This window comes from Nomascus leucogenys, chromosome 12 (genome assembly GCF_006542625.1).
Source record: "Nomascus leucogenys isolate Asia chromosome 12, Asia_NLE_v1, whole genome shotgun sequence".
NCBI lineage: Eukaryota > Metazoa > Chordata > Mammalia > Primates > Hylobatidae > Nomascus > Nomascus leucogenys.
The window spans coordinates 15,465,285-15,488,867 of NC_044392.1; the positions used below are offsets into that span (position 1 = coordinate 15,465,285).

A 23,583-nucleotide genomic window follows, 5' to 3' on the forward strand; every position below is an offset into this window, starting at 1 on the left:
AGCCTGTCCACTTTCTATAACACCATGCTAGCACCAGGGGACAAATTTACTGATTAAATGGTATAATTTTCTTTGAGTTCTTTGCCAGATCTTTCTAGGTAAATAAATATAAAGAACAGCTACATGGTACTTTGTTCATGCCCAACATATTTATCCATGGACACATCCTACTTGGCAGTTGGGGACTGAGGGCAAATCCACAAGGAATGATTAAAACGAATGGCCATTTCTTACTCCTTTTTCCATCATTTCCTCACCCGCTGGTGGAGGTGTAACAATGTACTATGTATGGGTAAAAACTGGGTCCATCTGGAAAGACAAGCAAACATAACTGGATACCAATAAAAACAACCTCATCTGATGTCAAAAATTCTTGGGACCCAAAACATTCAGAAGGTCAGAAGGCATTTAATGAAAATGGCAGAGCAGATAAGACTCAAGTTTCTCAAAAGATAAACTGCCAGGACCAGAAGCAGGTCCAGGTCCAGAATTTGCATTAGTTAACAGCTCAACCTTTAGAGAAATAGTGAAAGGATAGCAGCTTCCCCAGTTTAAAAAAATGCTATCTGTCTCTCTCAATACATAGACTCAAAGGTGCAACAAAATAGACACAGCTCAGAGAACAGTGGGATGTCCATCCTATTTAAAGAGCTTAGGGACAGGCCCAACCTATAAAAATTCTTCTGGAAGGAAGAAAACACACACACACCAACTGCAAATACTGCTTAAATTCCCACTCACCACATTCAGTGTCACATAACCAGATCTTAGGCAGGAGCAGCAGAGTGGAGCATGTTAGATCAATAAAGAAATGTCAGGCCAGGCGCAGTGGCTCACACCTGTAATCCCAGCACTTTGGGAGGCCAAGGTGGTGGATCACTTGAGGCCAGGAGTTCAAGACCAGCCTGGCCAACAAAGTGAAACCCTGTCTTTACAACAATACAAAAATAAGCCAGGTATGGTGGCATGCGCCTGTAATCCTAGCTCCTCAGGAGGCTGAGGCAGGAGAATCACTTGAACCAGGGAGGTAGAGGTTGCAGCGAGCTGAGATTGCGCTACTGTACTCCAGCCTGGGCAAGACAGAACGAGACTTCATCTCAGGAAAAAAAGAAAGAGAAAGAAATGCCATAGTAAAGGCAGCTGACAACAATACTGGGGGCCTTGGGTTCAGAGGGCTGGTATGTAACCACCGTCCTTTCCTACCACTGAGCTTGGAGCCACAACAGTGACACTACAAACGAAAGATGGGTTTCCAGCTCTGGAGAACAACTTTCTTATTTCTGGCGTTCCAAGCAATTGTTCAGTCCCAAGATGAGTTTTGATAAAATCAGCCCATAGCCCTGACACTATGGACAGTACATAACTCAGATTTCATTATTTTGTATAACAAACATTGTAAGCCAGACTTAAAAAAAAAAATTATTGCTATATTTTCCCCACATCCAATCTGGGAACATTTGCTTTCACCCACTTTTTCATATCACGTTTAGAGTTGTTTTTAAAAAAATCATGCAAACCTGGAATAATCTTCTCCTTACAAAAGAATTTTATTTACACTGCACTGATTCATTCCTTCAAACACATAGCTTCTAACAGGTGGAGTTAGAAAAGCGGGTGCCACAAACTATGGTTTAATAGTATGCAGGCCCTGTACCTGTTTATCTAACTATACCTGAAATTTGCTGATACCCCAAGCCAGCTAGCTACGCTAAAGGCATCTCTGGGGGGCATCATCTAGATGAAGTCTTTATCCTGATGGGAATATCTGGTTATTCTACAGTTTAAACAGGATGTTTGGCTTATGCTTTTGTCCAGCTGACCGGTACATGGGAAGCATTAAAGCCCATATCTAACTACAGCAGGTCTTCAAGCTTATTATCCTGTCATGAATTCATAAAGATGACAAACTCATCATTTGGCAGCTATAAGGTCAAAGTGGCCAGAATGCAACTGCGCTGTTACACTGTGCAAAATCAAGTCAACTGTCTTGTAGGTCCTTGGCTGTCTCTTGTTATAACCCGGAACACTTAAAAAAGGAAACCTCAAGTATGCTGAGATAATTATCAGAATGTTCAGGTACCTTTGTTCCTGAATATCAAGTAATAGGGCTCATCTCTGTGACAAGCACACAGGGCAACTCATTACCAACTGCTCATTATAAATGCTGAGCTCTTGAGTTCCTGAGGAGGGGGTGGGCTCTAGACTATTGAGGGCTGAGCCAACTAGGTGAAGGGCCAACCTGTGCAGTTCTAAGTCTTATTTTGGTTCTGGGCACATTTCAGTTCTGCTCCAAGTCCGCTTTGCTCCAATTCAGCGATGACAGACATATATTTGAACTCATTTGGTCTGAGGTTAAAGGTCTCCACTAACCCGTAGATCTCTTTCCGATCAGTAGCATAGAAGAGCTGAACTTGGTTGGCGATGCACTGTGCCTCAGCAACATTCTGTAAGGTAAAAATAATAATGAGGTCCTTTCTTGCACAGGGCTACAAAGCTCTTGTCTGAGTTGTGTGGTGGGTGAGGGCCCTCGCCCAGGAGTCACCACTTCAAGAAAGTTTCCTTAACTTCTTGACGTCCCTAGTCTTGGTTAGGTGCCCCTTCTCTGTGTACCAAATCATCCTGTGCTTACCACTGTCATAGTATTTATCACACTGTATTGTATTTTTCCTTTTCTTTTTTTGTCTATTTTCCCTAGTACAAATTCCTCAAAGACATAGACCGTGGTTTGTTTTATATCTCTGCAGAGTGACATCTGGTGAATGTTTACTGAATAAATTAATGTACATGTTCACATTATTCCTCTTCATCCAGTTCCCTAATAACTGTTAAATATATCTCAAGGGGGAAATAAGACAGCAATAGTTACCCAGCTCTAAGAACCAGTTTGTGAGTGAGAGCTAAGTTCTTGACTAACCAGATATACACTTGAATAAAACCTGTTATGATACTACCTTGGTCAGAAAAGTACTCTCAGAGCCAGCTGTGATGGTTTTAAAATTTGCCCACTAATTTTATGATACTCCTCCCTTTGATGGAGCCTAATTTCCCTTTCCTTGAGTAAGGGCTATACTCAATGACTTCCTTCTAACAAGTAGACTATGACAAAATGGTTGGGGGCATTGCTGTGAACCTGTAGTCCCAGCTACTCGGGAGGCTGAGGTAGGAGGATTGCTTGAGCCTGTCTGGGTAATGCAGTGAGCCCCTTAAAAAAAAAAAAAAGACAATGAAAAAATGAAAAATGATGGAGAATGACTTCTGCTATCAAGCCATAAAGGTTGTAACTTCTTTCTTGCTAATTTTCTTGCTCTGGGAAAAGTCGGTTGCCATGTAGTGAGGACATTCATGCAGCCCTATGGAGAAACATGACGAAGACATGAGGCCTCTGCCAAGAGCCATGTGAGTGGGGCTGGATGCGGACGCTCAAGCCCAATCAACCTTCGGATGACTATACCCCTAGATAACATCTTGACAGCAACCTTGTGAGACTCTGAGCCAGAACCACTCAGCTAAGCTGCTACTACAGAAACTGCGAGGTAATAAATGTTTGTTGTTTTAAGCCACTAGGTTTTGTATAATTTGTTATGCAGCCATTTATAACTAATACATCAGCAAAGGCCAAGGGAAGAGAAGGGCAGTAGCAGAGAAATGGTGAGCAGGCCACTCTATATGACAGAGGCAGAGAAATTAGCCAGATGTGGTGGCATGAGCCTGTAGTCCTAGCTACTCGGGAGGCTGAGGCAGGAGGATCGCTTGAGCCCAGGAGTTTGAAGCTGCACTGAGCTATGGTCACGCCAGTACACTCCAGCCTGGGTAACAGAGGAAGACTCTATCTCTAAAAATAAAAATTAAAAAATGACAGAGATGGGGGTTAGAACACGGGCTACACTCTCAAACTTTGCAAAAGAGTCACCTCAGACAACTCTTACTTTTGCTATACATTCTGCAGTTCTAGTTGGTCAGAGGTACTTGTCCATTATCACCGTGTTCATATGGCCAAAATTAAATCCCAAAAGGTCATGGAAAATTCCCACTAAAAACTTACTGCCAAAAGTGTGCTATGTCTAGCTAGAGAATGATGAAGACGGGTTTATAAATAACATGGGCTGTGCTCCACCTCTATTCCCTCTGTGGGACTTTCAGGACATTTCTCATGAGCAGGCACTAATCTCTGAGACTGCATCTTCAATCAAAAACCTTTTCCCAAAAAGCTGGCTACTTCAAATTAATAGAATTTTAGAGCTAGAAGGGACCTCAGAGATCACCCAGTTCTCATTTAATAGGCTAGGAAACCAAGGCAGATGAGGTTCAGGGATGCGTTCCAGGTCAAGTGGCCAGCCAAGGTCACAGCCAGGACTAGACATCTAGACTCCCTGGCTGATATTCCCCCCAATTCATCCTGCTGTTTCTGGTAGGGCAAGATAATTAAGATTGATGAAGGCCAATAACTACTTCATCCATTTTACCTTTCTTAAATTCACATAGGCCTCAAGAGCAAATCATTTCTGAAGCAAGTGCACTACTATAATCTGAGGATACCACCACTCTCTTAGCCCCTGGCTACAGGGCCTCTGACATCAACTTTTATCTGAAGCTTGGGGTGGGAAGGTAGGAGTAAGTTCAGCTGTGTTCACCCTAGAACACTGTTGTTCAAACTATTCTGTAGAGTCCTAGGGGCTCTGTGGAGGTGCCTCAGGTCCCTTCACCTGTTTTAGCTGTCATATCCCGGGGTTTTACATAGTAAGATTTTGTTTGGATAAAGGGGTCCTCCTATTTTAAAAAGTTTGGGCCGGGCGTGGTGGCTCATGCCTATAATCCCAGCACTCTGGGAGGCCGAGGTGGGCGGATCACGAGGTCAGGAGATCGAGACCATCCTGGCTAACACGGTGAAACCCCGTCTCTACTACAAATACAAAAACAAAATTAGCCGGGCGTGGTGGCGGGCGCCTGTAGTCCCAGCTACTCGGGAGGCTGAGGCAGGAGAATGGCATGAACCCGGGAGGCAGAGCTTGCAGTGAGCCGAGATCCAGCCACTGCACTCCAGCCTTGGCGAAAAGAGCAAGACTCTGTCTCCAAAAAAAAAAGAAGTTTTTGAAGACCACTAGTACGGTGAGTAGGATAGGAAGGTAAGCCACAGAGAGAGATGTCTATCTCTCATGGAGGGTTATAGAAAGGCAACCCCCACCAGCCCTTATTCTCCCCCTGCCTTTTATTCTCTTGCCTTTCAACATGAAGTGATAGTCTCCTCCTTTTCCAAGACCCAATAAGATAAACATACTAACTCCCTGTGCTGCTCAATAAAGAGGTATTTTAACAAACTTGATTCCTCCCTCTCTTTCAATTTTCAAATCTATAATCAACGCATCAAGTCCTGCCTATTTTATTCCCTACATATTCCTGGGGTCATTCTCTTTCCTCCATCTCTACTACCACTGCTGTAGTTCAAGTTTTCACCACTTCTTGTGCAGACTATTGCAAGTGACTTCTAAATTATCATACTGACTAGACTTGAACTACAGAATGTTTAGGAAGCAAATAATTAAAGTTAATAATTAATAGTCTAGGTCTTAAAATCCATCTCTTTATGGGTTCTTCTCTGTTCAAACCCTTTAATGACTCTTCATGTCCTCAGGGTAAAGCCAAATCTCTAAACACAAACCACCAAACCTTACATACACACACACACACACACACACACACACACACACACACACAAAGTGATACCAAACTCTTTACAATACTCCAAGTCATTTTATGTCTCTCAGCATTTACTTATGCTATTCCCTCTGTCGGAAACATTTCTCCCCTTCTTTATTAGGCTAAACTCCTGCTGTTTGAAGGTTCAGTCTGGGTGTCATCTCCAGGAAATATTACTCCCTTTGGGCCAGGGATACCACCCTACTCTCTATCCCTAGAACCTTTTGCGTTGTCTATCCTAGTACTTACTGCATTTCAATGAAATCATCTATTGACATAGATGCGGAGCCAAATGAAGCTACGTTTTTAAATATTCCATTAGTTTTTAGCATTAAAGTTAGTTAGTTCAGAAGAAATCTCTAGTTTCCATGTATTTCTATTCATTTGAGGTTAATGCTTTACCATAGTTGGAAATACTATGCCTAAAGTGCACAGTTCATGCATGAGTATACAGGGGATCATATATTCATGTTATACTTCTAAGTTTCTCTTCTCTAAGTCATGTACAACAAGTTCTAACATGTCTAGTTCTATACTACATTGGAACCTCACAGTCAAGTTGATTTATACAAGGCAAATATGTATTGTCTTGTATGCTGTCAAATGTTAAAAGGCCAGGAAGCAAATTTTAACAATGATGAGAACTGCGCGGCAGTGTGAGACCACCAGAGTGAGGTGGTAAAAATGGCAAACAGCAGAATGGGCCTCCTCTGACCTCTAGGATCCACTTTTAATATGATTAGATGCTGTGCTTTGCCGAAGACCAGAATATATAGTATAATCTCTATATTGTCACTCACTCGCATGATCAAATTATTTCCTATCTTTTCAGCTCACTTCCAACTCCCACAACCCATTTGGACTCATAATTCTTACTGTCTCTAACCTCCCTTATATTTTCACTTTCCTCATTACCCAGCTTCCATTCCATGGTCAATAATCATTCCTTTGCATTCACCTTTAACTTCCTTCAGGCCATAGATGATATGTAAATAAATGAATATGGCTGTGTTCTAATAAAACTCGAAATACTATTTTTCTTTAATAATAGTTTTTGTTATTAAATAATTTCTGTATTTCTTTAAGAATAGAGTTTTTGGCCCGGTGTGGTGGCTCATGCCTGTAATCCCAGCACTTTGGAAGGCCGAGGTGGGTCAATTACCTGAGGTCAGGAGTTCGAGACTGGCCTGGCCAACATGGTGAAACCTCGTCTCTACTAAAAATACAAAAATTAGCTGGGTGTGGTGGCACACGCCTGTAATCTCAGCTACTCAAGCAGGAGAACTGTTTGAGCCTGGGAGGTGGAGGTTGCAGTGAGCTGAGATTGTGCCACTGCACTCCAGCCTGGCCAACACAGCGAGACTCTGCCTCAAAAAAAAAAAAAAAAAAAGTTTTTCCCCCTAATCATTTAAAGAGGTAGAAAACATTCTTAACTTGTGGGCATTATAACAACAAGCAGTGGGCTGGATTTGGCCCATAGGCTGTAGTTTGCTGACGCTTGTCCTAGACAACAATTTTGTACTTCCTTTTTTTGACTCAAATGTTCAACATTTTTCCAACCTTGCTTTCGGCTGATGAGAACTTTTCTTTCTTTTCACTGAGCAATCTGTAGGAAACTTATACCACTACCTCTATCCATCTAATTTTATCAGTGTCCTTACACTCTGGCTTCTCTCCTGCTGTCATATTCCTGGTAAAGATCAACCCCTCATTATCAGACTTGCCCACTCAAAAAATCACTTCTCCCCGCTTTCTCCTGTATCATCAACATTTCCCTCTCTATTGGATCTTTATTTTATTTTATTATTATTATTATTTTTTTTGAGACAGGGTCTGGGTCTGTTGCTCAAGCTGGAGTGTAATGGTGCAATCTCAGCTCACTGCAACCTTTGCAAGTGATCCTCCTACTTCAGCCTTCTGAGCAGCTGAGATTACAAGGTGCATGCCAACATGCCTGGCTAATTTTTGTATTTTTTGTAGACACAGGGTTTCACCACGTTGGCCAGGCTGGTCTCAAACTCCTGAGCTCAAGCAATCCACCCACCTTGGCCTCCGATTACAAGCGTGAGCCACTGTGCCCAGCCTCAACTGGACCTTTCCCATCAGCATACAAATATGTTATCTTTCTCATATTTGAAACAAAAGATACCCTTGGGCGCACTTCTCCACCTCCAGCTAATACCCCATTCTCTCCTTCCCTTTATAGAAATGCCCCTTGAAAGAGTTTCTATGCTGATTCTTCGTAGTTTCTCTTTCCATCCTCTCTTAAATCTACTCCAATCACACTTTCATGAAACTGCTCTTATAAGGCCCCCAGTGACTTCCATGTTTGTGAAATCAGTAAATTCTCAGTCCTAATCTCATTTGCCCTAATAAACAAGGGAGATTTGGTGAGTTGAGCAGTCCCTATTCCTTGAAACATTCAATTTTAGCTTCCAGGGCATTCTACCATCTTAATTTTCCTTTTACCTCACGGCTATTCCTTCTTAATCTTTTCTGATGCTTCTTCATCTCTCCAGGGATGGAGACCCCTCGCTCAGTTCTTAGATCTTGTCTCTTCTCTATTTTTACTTACTTCCTTGGTGACTTCATTCAGTACCATGGTTTTAAGTACAATCTGTATGCTGACAACTCCCATATTTATATCTCCAGCCTGGACCTCTCCCATGAAGTCCAGGCTCATATATCTAATTGCCTACTACTTGGGTATCTAATAGGCATCTCAGATTTAATACATCAAAAAGTGAGCTCCTGATTTTCCTATTAAGCCTATTCCTCCTGCAATCTTGCCTATCTCAGTTAATGGCAATTCCATATTCTTGGATAGAATTTTGGCTAACTTTCAGTTGAATGTGATGAATGGAAGGGTTAATGTGGAAGGAAGAATGGGAGAGATGGTACTGAATAGCTTCAAGAATAATAGGGAAGTAGAATCCTGTGTCCTAGGTTTGTGGGTTACTGCTACTGTGAGATATCAGCTGAGTGACATCACTTCTTTCTCCCTATGCAGCTGGTAAGAGAAAGAGAAAAAATAAGTGGGTGCTGTAATGAAGACTGTTAGGGGGAAGTGTCCACTGTTTGGGGACATTCTGAACTTAACCTCTGCCAGATAAATGTGACTGAAATGAGCAAGGACTAGACAGACAATGTACAGTAATCACAACACTGCTCCTGGCAGCTGGATGTGCAGAGAGAACACAGTGGGCATCATTAACTATGAGCATATGGTCAATGCTCTATCTCAGTGATTCTCATCTAGGAATGGGAAAAGGAGGAAAGAAAAATACTATAAATGATGAATGTTGTATAAATGAACAGTATGAAGGAAGATAAAATATTGAGAGCTATCCTAGGCTTCCATACAACTCTTCCCTATAATTAAGATGCCATTTACTTGTCTACAATCCCTTATCTGAAACCCTTAGGGCCTGATGTGTCTTAGATTCAGAATTATTGAATTTTAGAAAGATAATAGGTATAGATACTGTATAACTGTATATTATGTGACTCCCCATACTCAAATACATTAATATTTCCCTAGTAAAATACATAATACTCCACACCAAGTGGGATTAGTTATATAAATAGTTTCACATCAGTTTAAAGATTCAGTTACCAAATGAGTTCAAGTTTACATAAGGTTTTGTGACCAAATGAGAACAAAAACATTTTGCTCTCAGAGCCCATGGGTTTCAGAGTTGTGAATAAATGACTGAGGATCTGTACTAACTTCACATTGGAAGATCTTGAGCAAGACAACTTTACTGTCAACTTTAAAATAAGTAAGAAACAAGGTATATGTAGCTCTTTGAAATTTTCTCTCAGAGCTTTGGCAGAAGAGTAATAACTTCAGTGCCACAAGGTAAATCCAAAGAGTTTTACAAGTTAATTCTTACCAGAAATGTGGAATCCATTTCTGCAGTCATCAGCACTATGCCCTTTTCTTCCTTAAGTTCAGGATAGTGATATAAAATCAGCTGGCTGGCTGCAGCTTCTCCTCGGGTCTGCAAGGTGGAACACTTATCAAGGCTCAATAAGGTACCATCACAACAAACTGCAATTTCAAAGCAATAGACAGTCTAGAGGAAATTCTGGCTCTTAACAGCCCCTTGGGTGGCTAGTGAGTTGGAGGACTGGTACATGGCGGTAAGGTCACGCCTGCAAAGGCACAGTGAAACTGACAGTTTGCACAGTGTTATTTGTGTCTTCAACTGGAAAAGGTTTTTTCCCAGAAAATGTTTACGGTAGGCAGTGAATCCATCATTGTGACCATACATTTAAAAACAAAATGGCACAAGCAGCTACCAAATCAAGTTCTAAAGAAAGCAATGTGCCTGTGTAATTGCCACTTTTATGGACTAGTGCATTTCACAGTTGAAATCTACTCCCCTTGGCTGGCTCTGAAGACTGAGCTCTTTTAAGCTGTAGCAGGAGCTGCAGAGTTTGCACATCAGTCAGATTTGTAATGTGCAGTTCTAAAATATAATCTGGGTTGGGGGGGTGAAGGGGAGAAGGAGGATGGAAACATCATGATTTTATGAAGAATGATCAGGGCAGTGGTTACTAAATCTCAAGTCTAGACTAGGTAGAGAGGATGGGTTCAAAGCTAAAGCCCCTATATAGCACAGGTGGAAACAACTACATTCAAAAGAAGATTCCTGGACTTTATCTCTAAAATTTCAGCGAGTCTTTTTAATTATAAATATCTAATTATCACTAGGGTACTTGTAATAGTTCAGCATCTCATTTTTCTTGAACATACTTCTAATGTTACACTGATCATTTTGGTCATCATTCTAATATTATACTAATCACTTTTATTGTAATTATGTTTCTGGATCTTTCTCCTATACCTGAATATTAGCTCCATCAAGGCAGGGACCTTGTCTCATAGATCTCCAAGTCTTAGCACAGTTCCTAACACAATCCCATAATGATTAAGTTCACAGACTTTGAAGTCAGATAACCTGGGCTCAAACCTGGCTCTATCACTTATTAGACAGTGTGAACTAACATCTGAGGCCACTTTCTTCTATGTAATTAGAAATAATAACAATAAATATCTCATGGCGTATTTGTGAGGATTAAATGACATAATGTATATAAAACATGTGGCACATAGTAAGTATATCAAATGTTGGTTATTAAAGTATGTGCTCAATAAAGGGTTGTTAGATATGTTACAAAATAGCAAAGTAAAAAGCTGCTCCTTCATTCTATTTTGCATTCTTTACCCCAACTTCAAAGCCAATAAAATTCATGCTTGTTTTTTGCCACATTTGGCCTCTAAATATAGAATGCCAATCCTAGTTATGATTTAAAATATTGACTTTTATTTTAAAAGTTTTAAATGTTTTGAATCTAACTTTTAAATATTATATTGGATATATAATTTTAAATATTTTATTGGAAATAAAGAAATAAAGGAAGAAAGCAAACAAAATGACATTTATTAAACAGAAACTATTCACTTAGCATGTTGGAAGGTGTTGACTTAGTTAATAAAACACATTTAAGACTTGGAGCTTTCCTCAAGGGGCTTCTAGCTTGGGTTAAAAAGATAACCATCATAACTCAGGCATGTTTGTTAACTGAGGTACATGCAGTATGTACAACTAGAGGTCTGGGGAAGAGACAAAAGAGAACCAGAAGTAGTCAGAGAAGGTGTTTTGGAGTCTTTTCCAATTTCTAGGTATTGAGGAGGGCCTAGAAAACTAGTCCAACACAAAAAGTATGACAATTCATCCGTGCCACAATAATAAATGCTGGGAGTAAGCAGCTATTCTGTGTCCTTGAGCCTCAGCAAGGGTTTCTAGTCCCACCAAGGGGTAGTCCTCTTTCCTCTAGAGGAAGGGCACAAGCCACCTACCTGAATATTTATAAGTGCAGTGAAGTGGAGTTCAGTACCTGTCCATTGTCCTACAAAAAACTCATAACCTTCCCTTCTTGGCAGAGCACATAGAAACTGTGAAAAACAGATATACAAGGAGACAGATGAATAAATGAAATCATTTGCTCTATATCCAACCACCTGTAACATTCATTCCATTTCCTTCATACTTGGTTTTTAAAACATTTTTTTATTTTTTTGAGACAGGTTCTCGCTCTGTTGTCCAGGCTGCAGTGCAGGCATGATCACAGCTCAACACAGTCTTGACCTGCTGGGCTCAGGTGATCTTTCCACTCAGCCTCCCAAGTAGCTGGAACTACGGGTGTGCACCACTAAGCCCGGCTACTTTTTTTTTTTTTTTGGTAGAGATGGGGTTTTGCCATGTTGCCCAGGCTGGTCTTGAACTCCTGGGCTCAAGCAATCCACCTCCCTCAGCCTCCCAAAGTGATGGGATTATAGGCATGAGCCACTGCTCCCAGCCTAAAACATTTTTTTAAAATTAAGAAATTCATATGTGGCAATAAACACTCATGTACTTATCAATCCACCTAAGAAAGCATCAGAAATACAATTGAGGTTCCCTCTGCATTCCCTTCTAATCCCATCCCAGAGTTAACATCTATCCTGCATTTGGTGTCTATCCTCCTTTTTCATATTTTAATACTTTAATGTATATGTATATAACTGTAAAGTTAAGAAGCAGTAGTTTACAGGCTGGGCATGGTGGCTCACACCTGTAATTCCAGCACTTTGGAAGGCCAAGGTGGGAGGATCACTTGAGCTCAGGAGTTTGAGGCCAACCTGGGCAATATAGTGAGATCCCATCTCTACAAAAAAATAAAAAAATAGCTGGGTGTGGTGGCATGCGCCTGTTGTCCTAGCTACTCAGGAGGCTGAGGCTGGAGGACCGATTGAGCCCGGGAGTTTGAGACCGGCCTGGGCAACATAGTGAGACCCTGTCTTTAGAAAATTTTTTTTTAAAGTAGTAGTTTATATGTTTAAAAACTTAAATCTTATCAAAGTGTGTGTATCCTTTTGTAACTTTTTTACTTCACAGTATGCTTCTGAGATTTATCCATGTTGATATCTGTAACTCTGAATTCATAAATATCTCACTGTTGTATGGAATTCTACTGTAGAAATTTATCACTATTTATCCTTCTCTTGATGGATGTTTCAATTTCTAAACTTTCTAATGCTGCTGAATTACCTCGTTCCAATCGCTGTAATTACTTCACATTCTATCAGATGAGGCTGATATTGGAGCATGGCTCCAGACTAAACACCAAAAAATAAGTTTTATGCTCAAGATGTTTAGAATTGGGGATGAGTAGTAGAGGAAAGAATGGTGCCAGAACAAAACAAAAGTATAAAGCAGCCCAATACACACTAGTCACAAATTATCTTCTTATTGTCAACCACTCAGGATCCAATTTATTACTATTAGATGAGATAAACTTAGTGCCTGACAGATGATCCCTTGCTAGGGAAAATATTTTTTTTAGAACTTTATTGAGGTATACTTGAAATACAACAAATTGCACGTATTTAAAGTATACAATTTGATGAGTGTGACATATGTGTAGGGTGAAACCATAACCAAAATCAACAAAATGAACGTGGTTATCACTTCCAAGTTTTCTTTGCCCTTTGTAGTTCATACTTCCCTGTCCCTTACTGTCCCTAAGCAACCACTGATTTGCTTTCTGCCACTATAGGTTAGTGGGCATTTGTAGAATTTTGTAAAAACGGAACCACAAAATGAGTACTTTTTTGGTTTGGTTACTTTCACTCAGCATAACTGTTTCATGATCTGTCCATGTGTGCGAACAAGAGTGACTTTATTTTAAATGCTGGTCCACCATGTGACTTCTGACTAACCCCAAGTCCAGGAAAGCCTCCCAAATGTCTAGTTGATGTATTACTCTTTATGTAGAAACATCTATTCTTCCAAAACAATCCTTGATGTTGTTGCAGAAATCATAGGCGGTGATGACTGTATCCACCTACACATTCCTTCCAGAGCATGTATACTTTCTCCAAGATATAAGATACATTGGGTCTGTCTGGTTGTGGTGTGGAGATCTACCTGTCTTGCAGCCACCCAATATGACACTTCTGTCTTTAAGTTCCCCCAATAAATCATCCCATACCCACAAATTGGATTTGTCTGCCTCCTTCTTTGGTTTCTCAGCTCCTTCAGCATTTGGGGGTCGTTTTGCACATATGGCCCTTTCACAGAACACCATGTTGTTGCATATATCAATAATAGTTCATTTTACTGCTGAATATTATCCCATTGTGTATGTATACACACACACACACACATACACACACATGCACATTCTCTCTTTCCACGATTCCTGTGCACTAGTGACAGACATTTGAATTGTTTCCAGCATTGGTTGTTACAAATAAAGCTGCTTGAACATTTCTGCACAAGTCATTCTATGGACATATTCTTTGAGTTCTCTCGGGAAAATATCTAGAAATGGAACGGCTAGTTAGTATGGCAGGTATATGCTTAATTTTTAAAGAAACTGCCAAACTATTTTCTAAAGTGGTTGTACCATTTTGCAATATGACTGGCAGTATAGGAGAGTTCCAGGTGCTTCACATTCTTACCAACACTTGGTATGATCAGTTCTTGAAATTTTAGTCATTCTAATGGTATCTCACTGTAGTTGTAATTTGGATTCCCATTATGACTAATGCTGTCAAGCATATTTTCAGGTGCTTATCTGCTATTCTTTGATAAAATGTTCAAATCCTTTGTCCATTTGTCCTCTTATTATTAAGTTATAAGAGTTTCTGATATAACTTGAGCTGCTTACACCTTTTGGCTATCGTGACTAATGTTGCTATGAATGTAGAAGCTAGTTGGGTATGCAAATAGAATGTTTTAATTTTGATGAAATCTAATTTATTTATTTATTTTTTTTTTTGAGACAGAGTCTCACTCTGTCACCCAGTCTGGAGTGCAGTGGTGTGACCTCGGCTCACTGCAGTCCCTGCCTCCCAGGTTCAAGCGATTCTCATGCCTCAGCTTCCGGAGTAGCTGAGATTACAGGCACACACCACCACGCCTAGCTAATTTTTGTATTGTTAGTAGAGATGGGGTTTTGCCATATTAGCCAGGCTGGTCTTGAACTCCTGACCTCAAGTGATCCACCCACCTTGGCCTCCCAAAGTGCTGGGGTTACATGTGTGAGCCACCACACCTGGCCTATTTTTATAGTTTTGAGACAGGGTCTCGCTCTGTTATCCAGTCTGGGCTCACTATAACCTCCAGGGCTCAAGTGATCCTCCCACCTCAGCCTCTTGAGTAGCTGGGACGACAGGTGCTTAAAAATTTCTTTTTATAGAGACAAGGTCTCACTATATTGCCCAAGGTGATTTTTTTCTTTTATAGTTTGTGCTTTTTGTAATGTACTTATGACATCTTTGCCAAACCCAAGGTAATTTAGATTTCTTTTATTTTCCTTTACAAGTTACATTTATAGGCCAGGTGCGGTGGCTCATGCCTGTAATCTTAGCATTTTGGGAGGCTGAGGCAGGTGGATCATTTGAGGTCAGGAGTTCTGAGACTAGACTGGCTAACATGGTGAAACCCTGTCTCTACTAAAAATATAAAAATTAGCTGGGTGTGGTGGTGGGCTCATGTAACTTCAGCTACTCAGGAGGCTGAGGCTCAAGAATCGCTTGAACCTGGGAGGCAGAGATTGCAGTGAGCAGAGATCACGCCACTGCACTACAGCCTGGGCAACAGAACAAGACTCTGACTCAAAAAAAAAAAAAAAATATCTCTACTAAAAATACAAAAATTAGCCTGGTGTGGTGGTAGGCACCTGTAATCCCAGCTACTTGGGAGGCTGAGGCAGGAGAATAGCTTAAACCTGGGAGGTGGAGGTTGCAGTGAGCTGAGATCATACCACATTGCACCCTGGGTGACAAAGCAAGCTCCGTCTCAAAAAAAAAAAAAGTTACATTTATTTCTATGATCTAATTTAATTTTTATGTACACTGTGAGGTAAAAGTAGAGGTTCCTTTTTTTTGTGCATGATATTCAATTGTTTTAGAAGCAGTTGTTGAAAAGATTATCCTTTCTCTAATTTATTGACACCTTTGTTGAAAAACAACTAACCACATATATGTTTGTCTATTTCAGGGCTCTACTCTGTTCCATTAATCTACATGTCTATCTCTGTGCCAATACCATACTGTTTTAATTACTGTATCTTTGTAATAAGTCTTGAAATCAGGGAATGTAAGTCCTCAAGCTTTGTTCTTTTTCAAAATTGTTTTAGCTATCTCAGGTCCTTTAAATATCCAAGTAAAATTTTAAAACCAGCTCATCAATTTCTTATATGCCTAGTGGGGTTTTGATTAGTATTGTATTTCATCTAGAGACCAATTAGGAGAGAACTGACACCTTAACAATAACAAAGGCTAGGCACAGTGGCTCACACCTGTAATCCCAGCACTTTGGGAGGCTGAGGCAGGAGGATTGCTTGAGCCGAGGAATTTGAGACCAGCCTGGGCAACGTTAAATGAGATCTTGCCTCGACTAAACATACAAAAAATTAGCTGAGCATGGGGATGCATGTTTGTAATCCCAGCTACTTAGAAGGCAGAGGTGGGGGTATTGCTTGAGCAGAAGAGATTGAGGCTGCAGTAAGCTGTGATCACACCACTGCACTCCAGCCTGGGCGACACTGTAAGATCCTGTCTCAAAAAAACAAAACAAAACAAAATGTAACAAACTGAGCCATCCAATCCATGAACATGGTATATATCATTTCCATTTACTTAGGTATTCTCTGTTTTCAGCAATGTTTCCAAAAATGTTTTGAAAACCTGAGAAATCATTACTGATACCAAGTTAGCTGGTCCACCCCACCTATTCCTTTTCCCTTAGGCCTCTGGCAGCTCAGTATTTCAGCTACAACCTCTTAATTCCTTTTAGGCACATATTACCAGGATAGCATAGCCAAAACTGTGAAGAAAACTGCCAATAAAACATGCATCTCAGCCCAGTTTGAACAGGTATTATGAAAAAAAAAAAAGACCATCTGTAATCTCAGCACTTTGGGAGTCTGAGGTGGGAGGGTCATTTGAGGCCAGGATTTGAAGGCCATCCTGGGCAACACAGTAAGACCTCATCTCTAAATGAAAAAAAAAAAAAAAAAAAAAAAAAAAATGCTGGTGAAGATGTGGAGAAAGAGGAACTTTTATATACTATTGGTGGAATGTAAATTAGTATAGCCATTATGGAAAACATTATGAAGGTTTCTCAAAAAACTAAAAAGAGAACTACCACATGATCCAGCAGTCCCACTACTGGATATATACCCAAAGGAAAGGAAATCAGTATGTTGAAGAGATATCTGCACTCTCATGTTTGTTACAGCACTATTCACAATAGCCGAGATATGGAATCAACCTAAGTGTCCATCAACAAATGAATGGATAAAGAAAATGTGGTATCTATATACAATGGAATACTATTTAGCCACAAAAAAGAACAAGTTCTGTCATATGTGACAACATAGATGAGCTTGGAGAACATTATGCTAAGTGAAATAAGCCAGGCACAGAAAGACAAATACCACATGTTCTCACTCATACGTTGGAAGCTTAAAAAAAAAAAAAAAAAAAAAAACACTGATCTCATAGAAGGAGAGAATAGAAGAGTGGTTACTAGAGGAATGAATAGCGGTTGGTTAAGGGATACAACAGTACAGTTAGATGGGAGAAATATGTTCTAGTGTTCTATGGCACTATGGAGTACTATAATTAACAACAATTTATTGTATATTTTCAAGTAGCTAGAAGAATGGATTCTGAATGTTACCAATACAATGAAATGATAAATGTTTGAGGTGATAGATGTGCTAATTATTTTGATTTGATCATTACACACTGCACACATGTATTGAACTATCACACTGTACCCCATAAATATGTATAATTATGTCAATTAAAAATAATAATAAAAGCAAAAAAAAAAAAAAGAAGTTGAAAAGATTAAGGTCTCAGATGTCTTCCAAAATGCACTTGTACTGATAGATTAAGATCTACGTCAGAAAGGGCTGATGTGGTAGGGAGCTAAAAAGCCAGAGGCTTACTGGGTCAAACCCACGATTTCATAAGGCTGAAAATGTCACTTATTAGTACAATCAACATGTGAGCATCTTTATTAAGTAAACAGAGCACTGTAACATGTGAGACAGTATGGAATATGATGTGATTGGTTGGAAAATACTTGTTTGGCAACATTGATAAGCAACCCTTACATGATCACCAGAAACTTACTGTTGGACAGGACTGAGCCCGGTTCCAGATCAAATCAAACTTTTCTGCCTGCAGGTTGGAAAAGAATAAAGTTAACCTACACATAGTAAAACACAAAAGGCCACAATAACATGGAATTCACCAAGACTGAATTCTAGAATTATAATACAACTAAAACAGTCTTTTAAGTTTCTTCATTTTCAAATCACTCTTATGACAGAAAGACAGGAAAAACCAGATGTCTGTTTTGCTGTTTATTGTCAGAATTATGTGTAAAGACTAGGTGCACCAATGCTCCAAATGCTCCAGGGAACTTTAACAATTGTCAGAGACATCAAGTCACCAAGTCAGTTTGAGGGAGAGCTAAGAAGGCCTGTTCAAACAATGAGTCAGTATCAGAGATCTAAAACATCACAAAAAGTGCAGACTCTTCTTCTGGCTGTTGAATTCATGTAGGATAAGGGTATATATATATGAGAGATTAAAAAAAAATAGTGATACCATCATAACCACCAAAAGGCCTGGCTTTATCCTTCCATCTATATGTTTTCCTCCTTAATCTTACACTTACTCATGTAATCTCAGTATATATTTGTGTGCTTGATAGAAACTTAACCTAAGCCCCCACCCCTCCTTCAGGGAAAAACAAAGAACTAGCTGATAATCCAGTACTTCAAATGCTTTATTATAGTGGAGGCCAGCAAAACATTCAACCAGAGAAGCCAGCAGCATCCCTTCTCTGTCACAGACCTTAATGGTCAAGCAGTAGATGGTGACCATCTCTAAGAATAATTTCAAGAAGGGAAAGCCCAAGAAAATGCCACTTGATAAGGGGAATATTCACCAGAGAAAGACTAGGAAGAGGCTCCAAGTCAGCTCAGGTATAAGTCACTTATAGGCAAGAAGGGAAAAAAGCTGTGCTAGAGGCCCTGTCTTAAATTCCAACAGCTTCGTTGGAAAACATCAGTAAGAAAAAAAAGACATCTGGAAATTACTCAGCAACATGAACTTATACCACGCTCCCTTGTCACAAACTTGACTCAGAGACATTTCTAAAGTAGAAAGAAGGAAAACAAGAGCCATAAATATACCATATGGAGCTTCCAATCTCTGGTGCTCAGGGCATAATAAAAACTTGCAGGGCTGTAAAATGCAGCTTCTCAAGAGGCAATAAACATAGGAAAAGTAAAGGCAACTGCCTGCTAAGGTTAGAGAACTGACTTTCATGTTGTAACGCTTTCATTTTGCCCTCCAAACTACTTACAGGAATAACTGCGTAGACTGTATCTTTTGCTGCAAAATATTGCTGCCAAATCTGTACAAAAAAGAGAAGGGTGTCTGTGACATGTGGGTAATCTTTTCAACATGTGCCAAGAAATGGTGACAGCTTTCATTGCTCAGAGGAATATGCTATTTGATAAGAGAGGAAAAACCCAGTGTAACGCTTTCATTACTAGCACATTACAAATAAGATTTAATACAATCCACTCTTCTAGATGATTAAACTGTAACTCTTAATAACAAATTCCTGACAGAGAAACTGATTCTATGACTTTAAAAATCATTCCTCTTAATATGTGCCTTGTGTGTGATAGACAACTTCTTTTTTTTTCACATTTTTATTTCCTCCCCAAACCCACACCTCCCCAGCCAACTGAGCCTTCCCAGGGAGTCAGGACTAGAGCTCAGGGTTCAGAGTCAGGCAGACCTGGATGCGAATCTCAGCTCCAGTCATTTACTAGCTATACTACCTTGGGTAAATTACTAAAAACTCCCTAAATAACATCAATAAAATGCAATAATAACCTCACAGAATTGTCATGACTAGCTGAAATAATGTAGGTCTGTGCTTAGCTCAGCACTTGTCACAGAATAAACACTACAAATAATGTTAGCTCTTGTTAGATATTGTATTAGTCCATTCTCACACTGCTAATAAAGATATACCTGAGACTGGGCCATTTATTTATGTATTTATTTTATTATTATTATTATTACTACTATACTTTAAGTTCTAGGGTACATGTGCACAACGTGCAGGTTTGTTACATAGGTATACATGTGCCATGTTGGTTTGCTGCACCCATCAACTTGTCATTTACGTTAAGTATTTCTCCTAATGATATCCCTCCCCCAGCCCTCCACCACCTGACAGGCCCCAGTGTGTAGTGTTCCCCACTCTGTGTGCATGTGTTCTCATTGTTCAACTCCCACTTATGAGTGAGAACATGCGGTGTTTGGGTTTCTGTCCTTGTGATAGTTTGCTGAGAATGATGGTTTCCAGCTTCATCCATGTCCCTGCAAAGGACATGAACTCATCCTTTTTTATGGCTGCATAGTATTCCATGGTGTAAATGTGTCACATTTTCTTAATCCAGAGACTGGGTAATTTATAATGGAAAGAGGTTTAATTGACTCACAGTTCTACAGGGCTGGGAAGGCCTTAAGAATCTTACAATCATGGTGGAAGGGGAAGCAAATGCATCCTTCTTCACATGGTGACAGGAAGAAGAATGAGCAAAAGGGGGAAAAGCCCCCTATAAAACCATCAGATCTCGTGAGAACTCATTATCATGGGAACAGCATGGAGGTAACTGCCCCTATGATTCAATTACCTCCCATTGGGTCCCTCCCATGATGTGTGGGGATTATGGGAACTACAATTCAAGATGAGATTTGGGTGGGGACACAGCAAAACCATATTAGATATTATTGGCATGTTATAGGCAGCTCTTAAAATCCTGCTTCCAGAAAGTCTTCTACATGTGGAAGAGATAAGGTCTGTTGGATCTGACTATGGTATAGACCAATCAGAAGTCCTATCTCTGCTTGACACTAACGAACAAGGAAGCTACAGTTGACCTTCATGATGCAAATACCAAAAGGTGGGGAATAAAAAAATTATATAATAAAATTGGAAAATTAGAAAATAGGGAAAAGGAAAAAATGCCCATAGTCCTACCACCCTATCAAAGACCATTGTTATTTTCTTTCTAGTATGTCTTTTATAGTATACATAGATGTAGCATATATGCAATATTGTGTCTTTTTATTATTTACCATTAATATCATATGGATGCTCCGTGTTCTTATTTTTTACTACCTTTTTTTTGCCTTCCCATGCCTTTTTACATGTTATTGGCTCTGACTAGAAAGCCTTTCTCTCCCACCTCTGACCTCCCAAATTCTTCCTGTCCTCTGAAGCTGAGCCTATATGCTTCTTCTTCCATGTAGTTTCACTTGATATTATAGTCAGAAGTTTTCCTATGAGCTGCTTTTCTATTTTATTTATTTCCTCCCCCTTGCTTTCATATTTTATATCTCTCTTAAGATGCCTAGGATATGCTACTTCATAATAAGATCATTTGCATATGGATCTATTTCCCTCACTAGTTTGCAAGTCCCCTGTAGGCAGGTATCTGCTGTGTTGTCACCAATGCCTTGCAACCCAAAAAGTACTCAGAAATGCTGGTTGAATGATAGATGATTGTGAAATAATAAGAAACACATAATCTAAAAGAGGCACTTAACCCAAGGTAGGGAAGAGTGCCAGAGGAAGGGACACTTGAACTGTATCCTGAAGAATGATTAGGAGTTAGTAGGGAAATAAGGAGGCTGGGAAGATAACAGGTAGGGCAGGAGAAGGAAATAAGAGACACATTTGAAGCAGAGAATGACAACACTAACAAAGGCATAGAGGAGGGTATCATAACCAAGGTGACACCAGAGTGAGCTAGTGTTGAAGAATGGGTCAACTTCTTTTAGAGCTGGTCTGTTTTATCAACATTTCTGTTAAAATATGGGGCCCCAATTGAAGATACTAATCAAAGTGTGATCCATCTAATCAACACAGAGCACAAAAGGACCATTAACTCCTAAGATCTATAGAAACTACTCTCAATGTGGCATAAGGTTGCTTTACCTTTTCTTTTTTGCATGTCAAAACATTGCCTTCTCATTTTAAGGACAGTAGATTCTGATTATTTTTATTTAATTTATGATATTAGCAGACAGTTTATGAATCAAAACTGAAATTCATGAGACTGATATATGTTTCCTAATATAGTTGAATTTAGTTACTCATTTCAACAAACACAAATTTATACCTAAAACTATAGGTCTCAATGATACTTGTCATATGATCAGGCCTCCTGGGCCTGGCTTCTTTTTCCCCTAAATGACATGTTTTGTGTCCATGTTCCTTTGGTACTTCTTCCCAAAGGCACAGCCTGAGTTCTCCCTGACACTTTGCATATGCCTCTATTAACAGAAAGAACCCTGTGCTGATCTGATCTGTTTTGTGGAGGCTAAAACTCCTTGGGGATGAGGATTCTGTCATTTATCTCTGTATCTGGCACAGAGTCTGACATTTAATTGGTATGCATTAAATGTGTGCTAAAATAAATGATATAGCATACAAAGGAAACCCATGGCAACTGGCACAACTTCCAGTTGTGGGAATATGATGCAGAGTCAAACAGACATGGGTTTGAGTCCCAGCTCTACCACTGACTAAGTTACATAATCTCTTTAAGTCACAGTTTCCTCAATTGTAAACTGGGAATAACGGCACCCACTTCACAGGGTGGTTAAGAGAATTTAATGAAATAATGCATATGAAGCATTAGGCATTGTGCCTGATACAGAATATGCTGCTTTTATTATTATTTTGATCCTCTCAATCTACCTAATAGATAATTCATGGAACTATAAACAATGCCAAAAAAATAGCTTATTAGAGAGAAAAGAATCACAGGTATAAAAATATAAATGACCAAACAGGCAGGATAGCTCATGAGTGCTTTGAAGGAAAGTGTTCAGGAAGCTTCCTGAAGAAGGTCCTGTGATAATGGAGAGCTATGAATGCCAAGAAAAGGAATACAGGAAGTCATTGAACATTTGTGACCAGGTTCCTAATATATTTTTTTCCCATTTTTTAAAAAACATAAATATAGCACTTACTCTGTGCCAGGGACTGTTCTAAGTGATAATAAATGTTAACTCATTTAATTATCCAAATAACTCTGTGAGGTAAGTACTATTATTTGCTCCACTTTAAATGGGGAAACTAAAGCCCAGGTAAGTTAATTAACTTGTCCAAGTCCTATAGATAGTGGCAGAGCTAGGACTTAAAACCGGCAGCTTGGTTCTAGAGTCTGTGTTTTTAAACCAATACACTATACTTCTCCATAATGAAAGGAGAAGTTTCAGAGGACTCAGTTGATGAGCATATTATGGGTGGAGTGGAAAAAATAGGAGCAGGGAAACCTATTTGGAAAGGTAGTGCAGTAATCCAGGTATAGAGTACTGATGAGGGTTACAGGAGATGTGGATATAGGAATGAAAAAGAAAGAAATACAAGTTGATTAGACATATAAGAGTGACAAAGAAGACAAGTTTTCTTAAGACATTGTTCTTCAAGTAATTCATCACTTTTGCCTTTTATTATTACCTTTCATTATGGCTAGAAAGAGGTGTCAGAAAATGTACTTTCAGATTTGGTTCACAGAATTCACATTTTCATAGAGTAGGCCAGCCCATTTTCATTCATTACCTGTTTTATTTCTTCTGCAGTTTTTTCTTTTACCATCTCAATGTTAAAGATTGAACTGAGAGTCTTGAAAGAGAAAATAAAAAGCAATGAACACATAATTAAAACACAAAACAAAACAGCTTAACTCTATCTCTAAGCCTGTGGCAAACAT

At 39.5% G+C, this 23,583-nt stretch overlaps 1 protein-coding gene across 10 annotated transcripts in view; it reads right to left on the reverse strand.

The window, feature by feature from the left end:
- Positions 1–23,583, reverse strand: part of ATPAF1 (ATP synthase mitochondrial F1 complex assembly factor 1) — a 45,143-nt gene that overhangs the window by 11,322 nt on the left and 10,238 nt on the right. For 5 of the 10 annotated variants that reach the window (XR_004032587.1, XR_004032586.1, XR_004032588.1 and 2 more), the window contains exons 4-8: positions 23,433–23,495; positions 19,143–19,193; positions 17,900–17,947; positions 11,564–11,659; positions 9,591–9,698 (exon numbers count right to left, since the gene is read on the reverse strand). Coding sequence is in view for 5 of the 10 variants with exons in the window: in XM_030823861.1 (XP_030679721.1) it covers positions 9,591–9,698; positions 11,564–11,659; positions 17,900–17,947; positions 19,143–19,193; positions 23,433–23,495 (366 nt within the window). In the remaining 5 variants the exon portion in view is untranslated. Of the gene's footprint in view, positions 1–1,523; positions 2,445–9,590; positions 9,699–11,563; positions 11,660–17,899; positions 17,948–19,142; positions 19,194–23,432; positions 23,496–23,583 lie in introns of those variants that run through there. The other 5 variants (XR_004032585.1, XM_030823860.1, XM_030823859.1 and 2 more) reach the window with 2 other exon arrangements.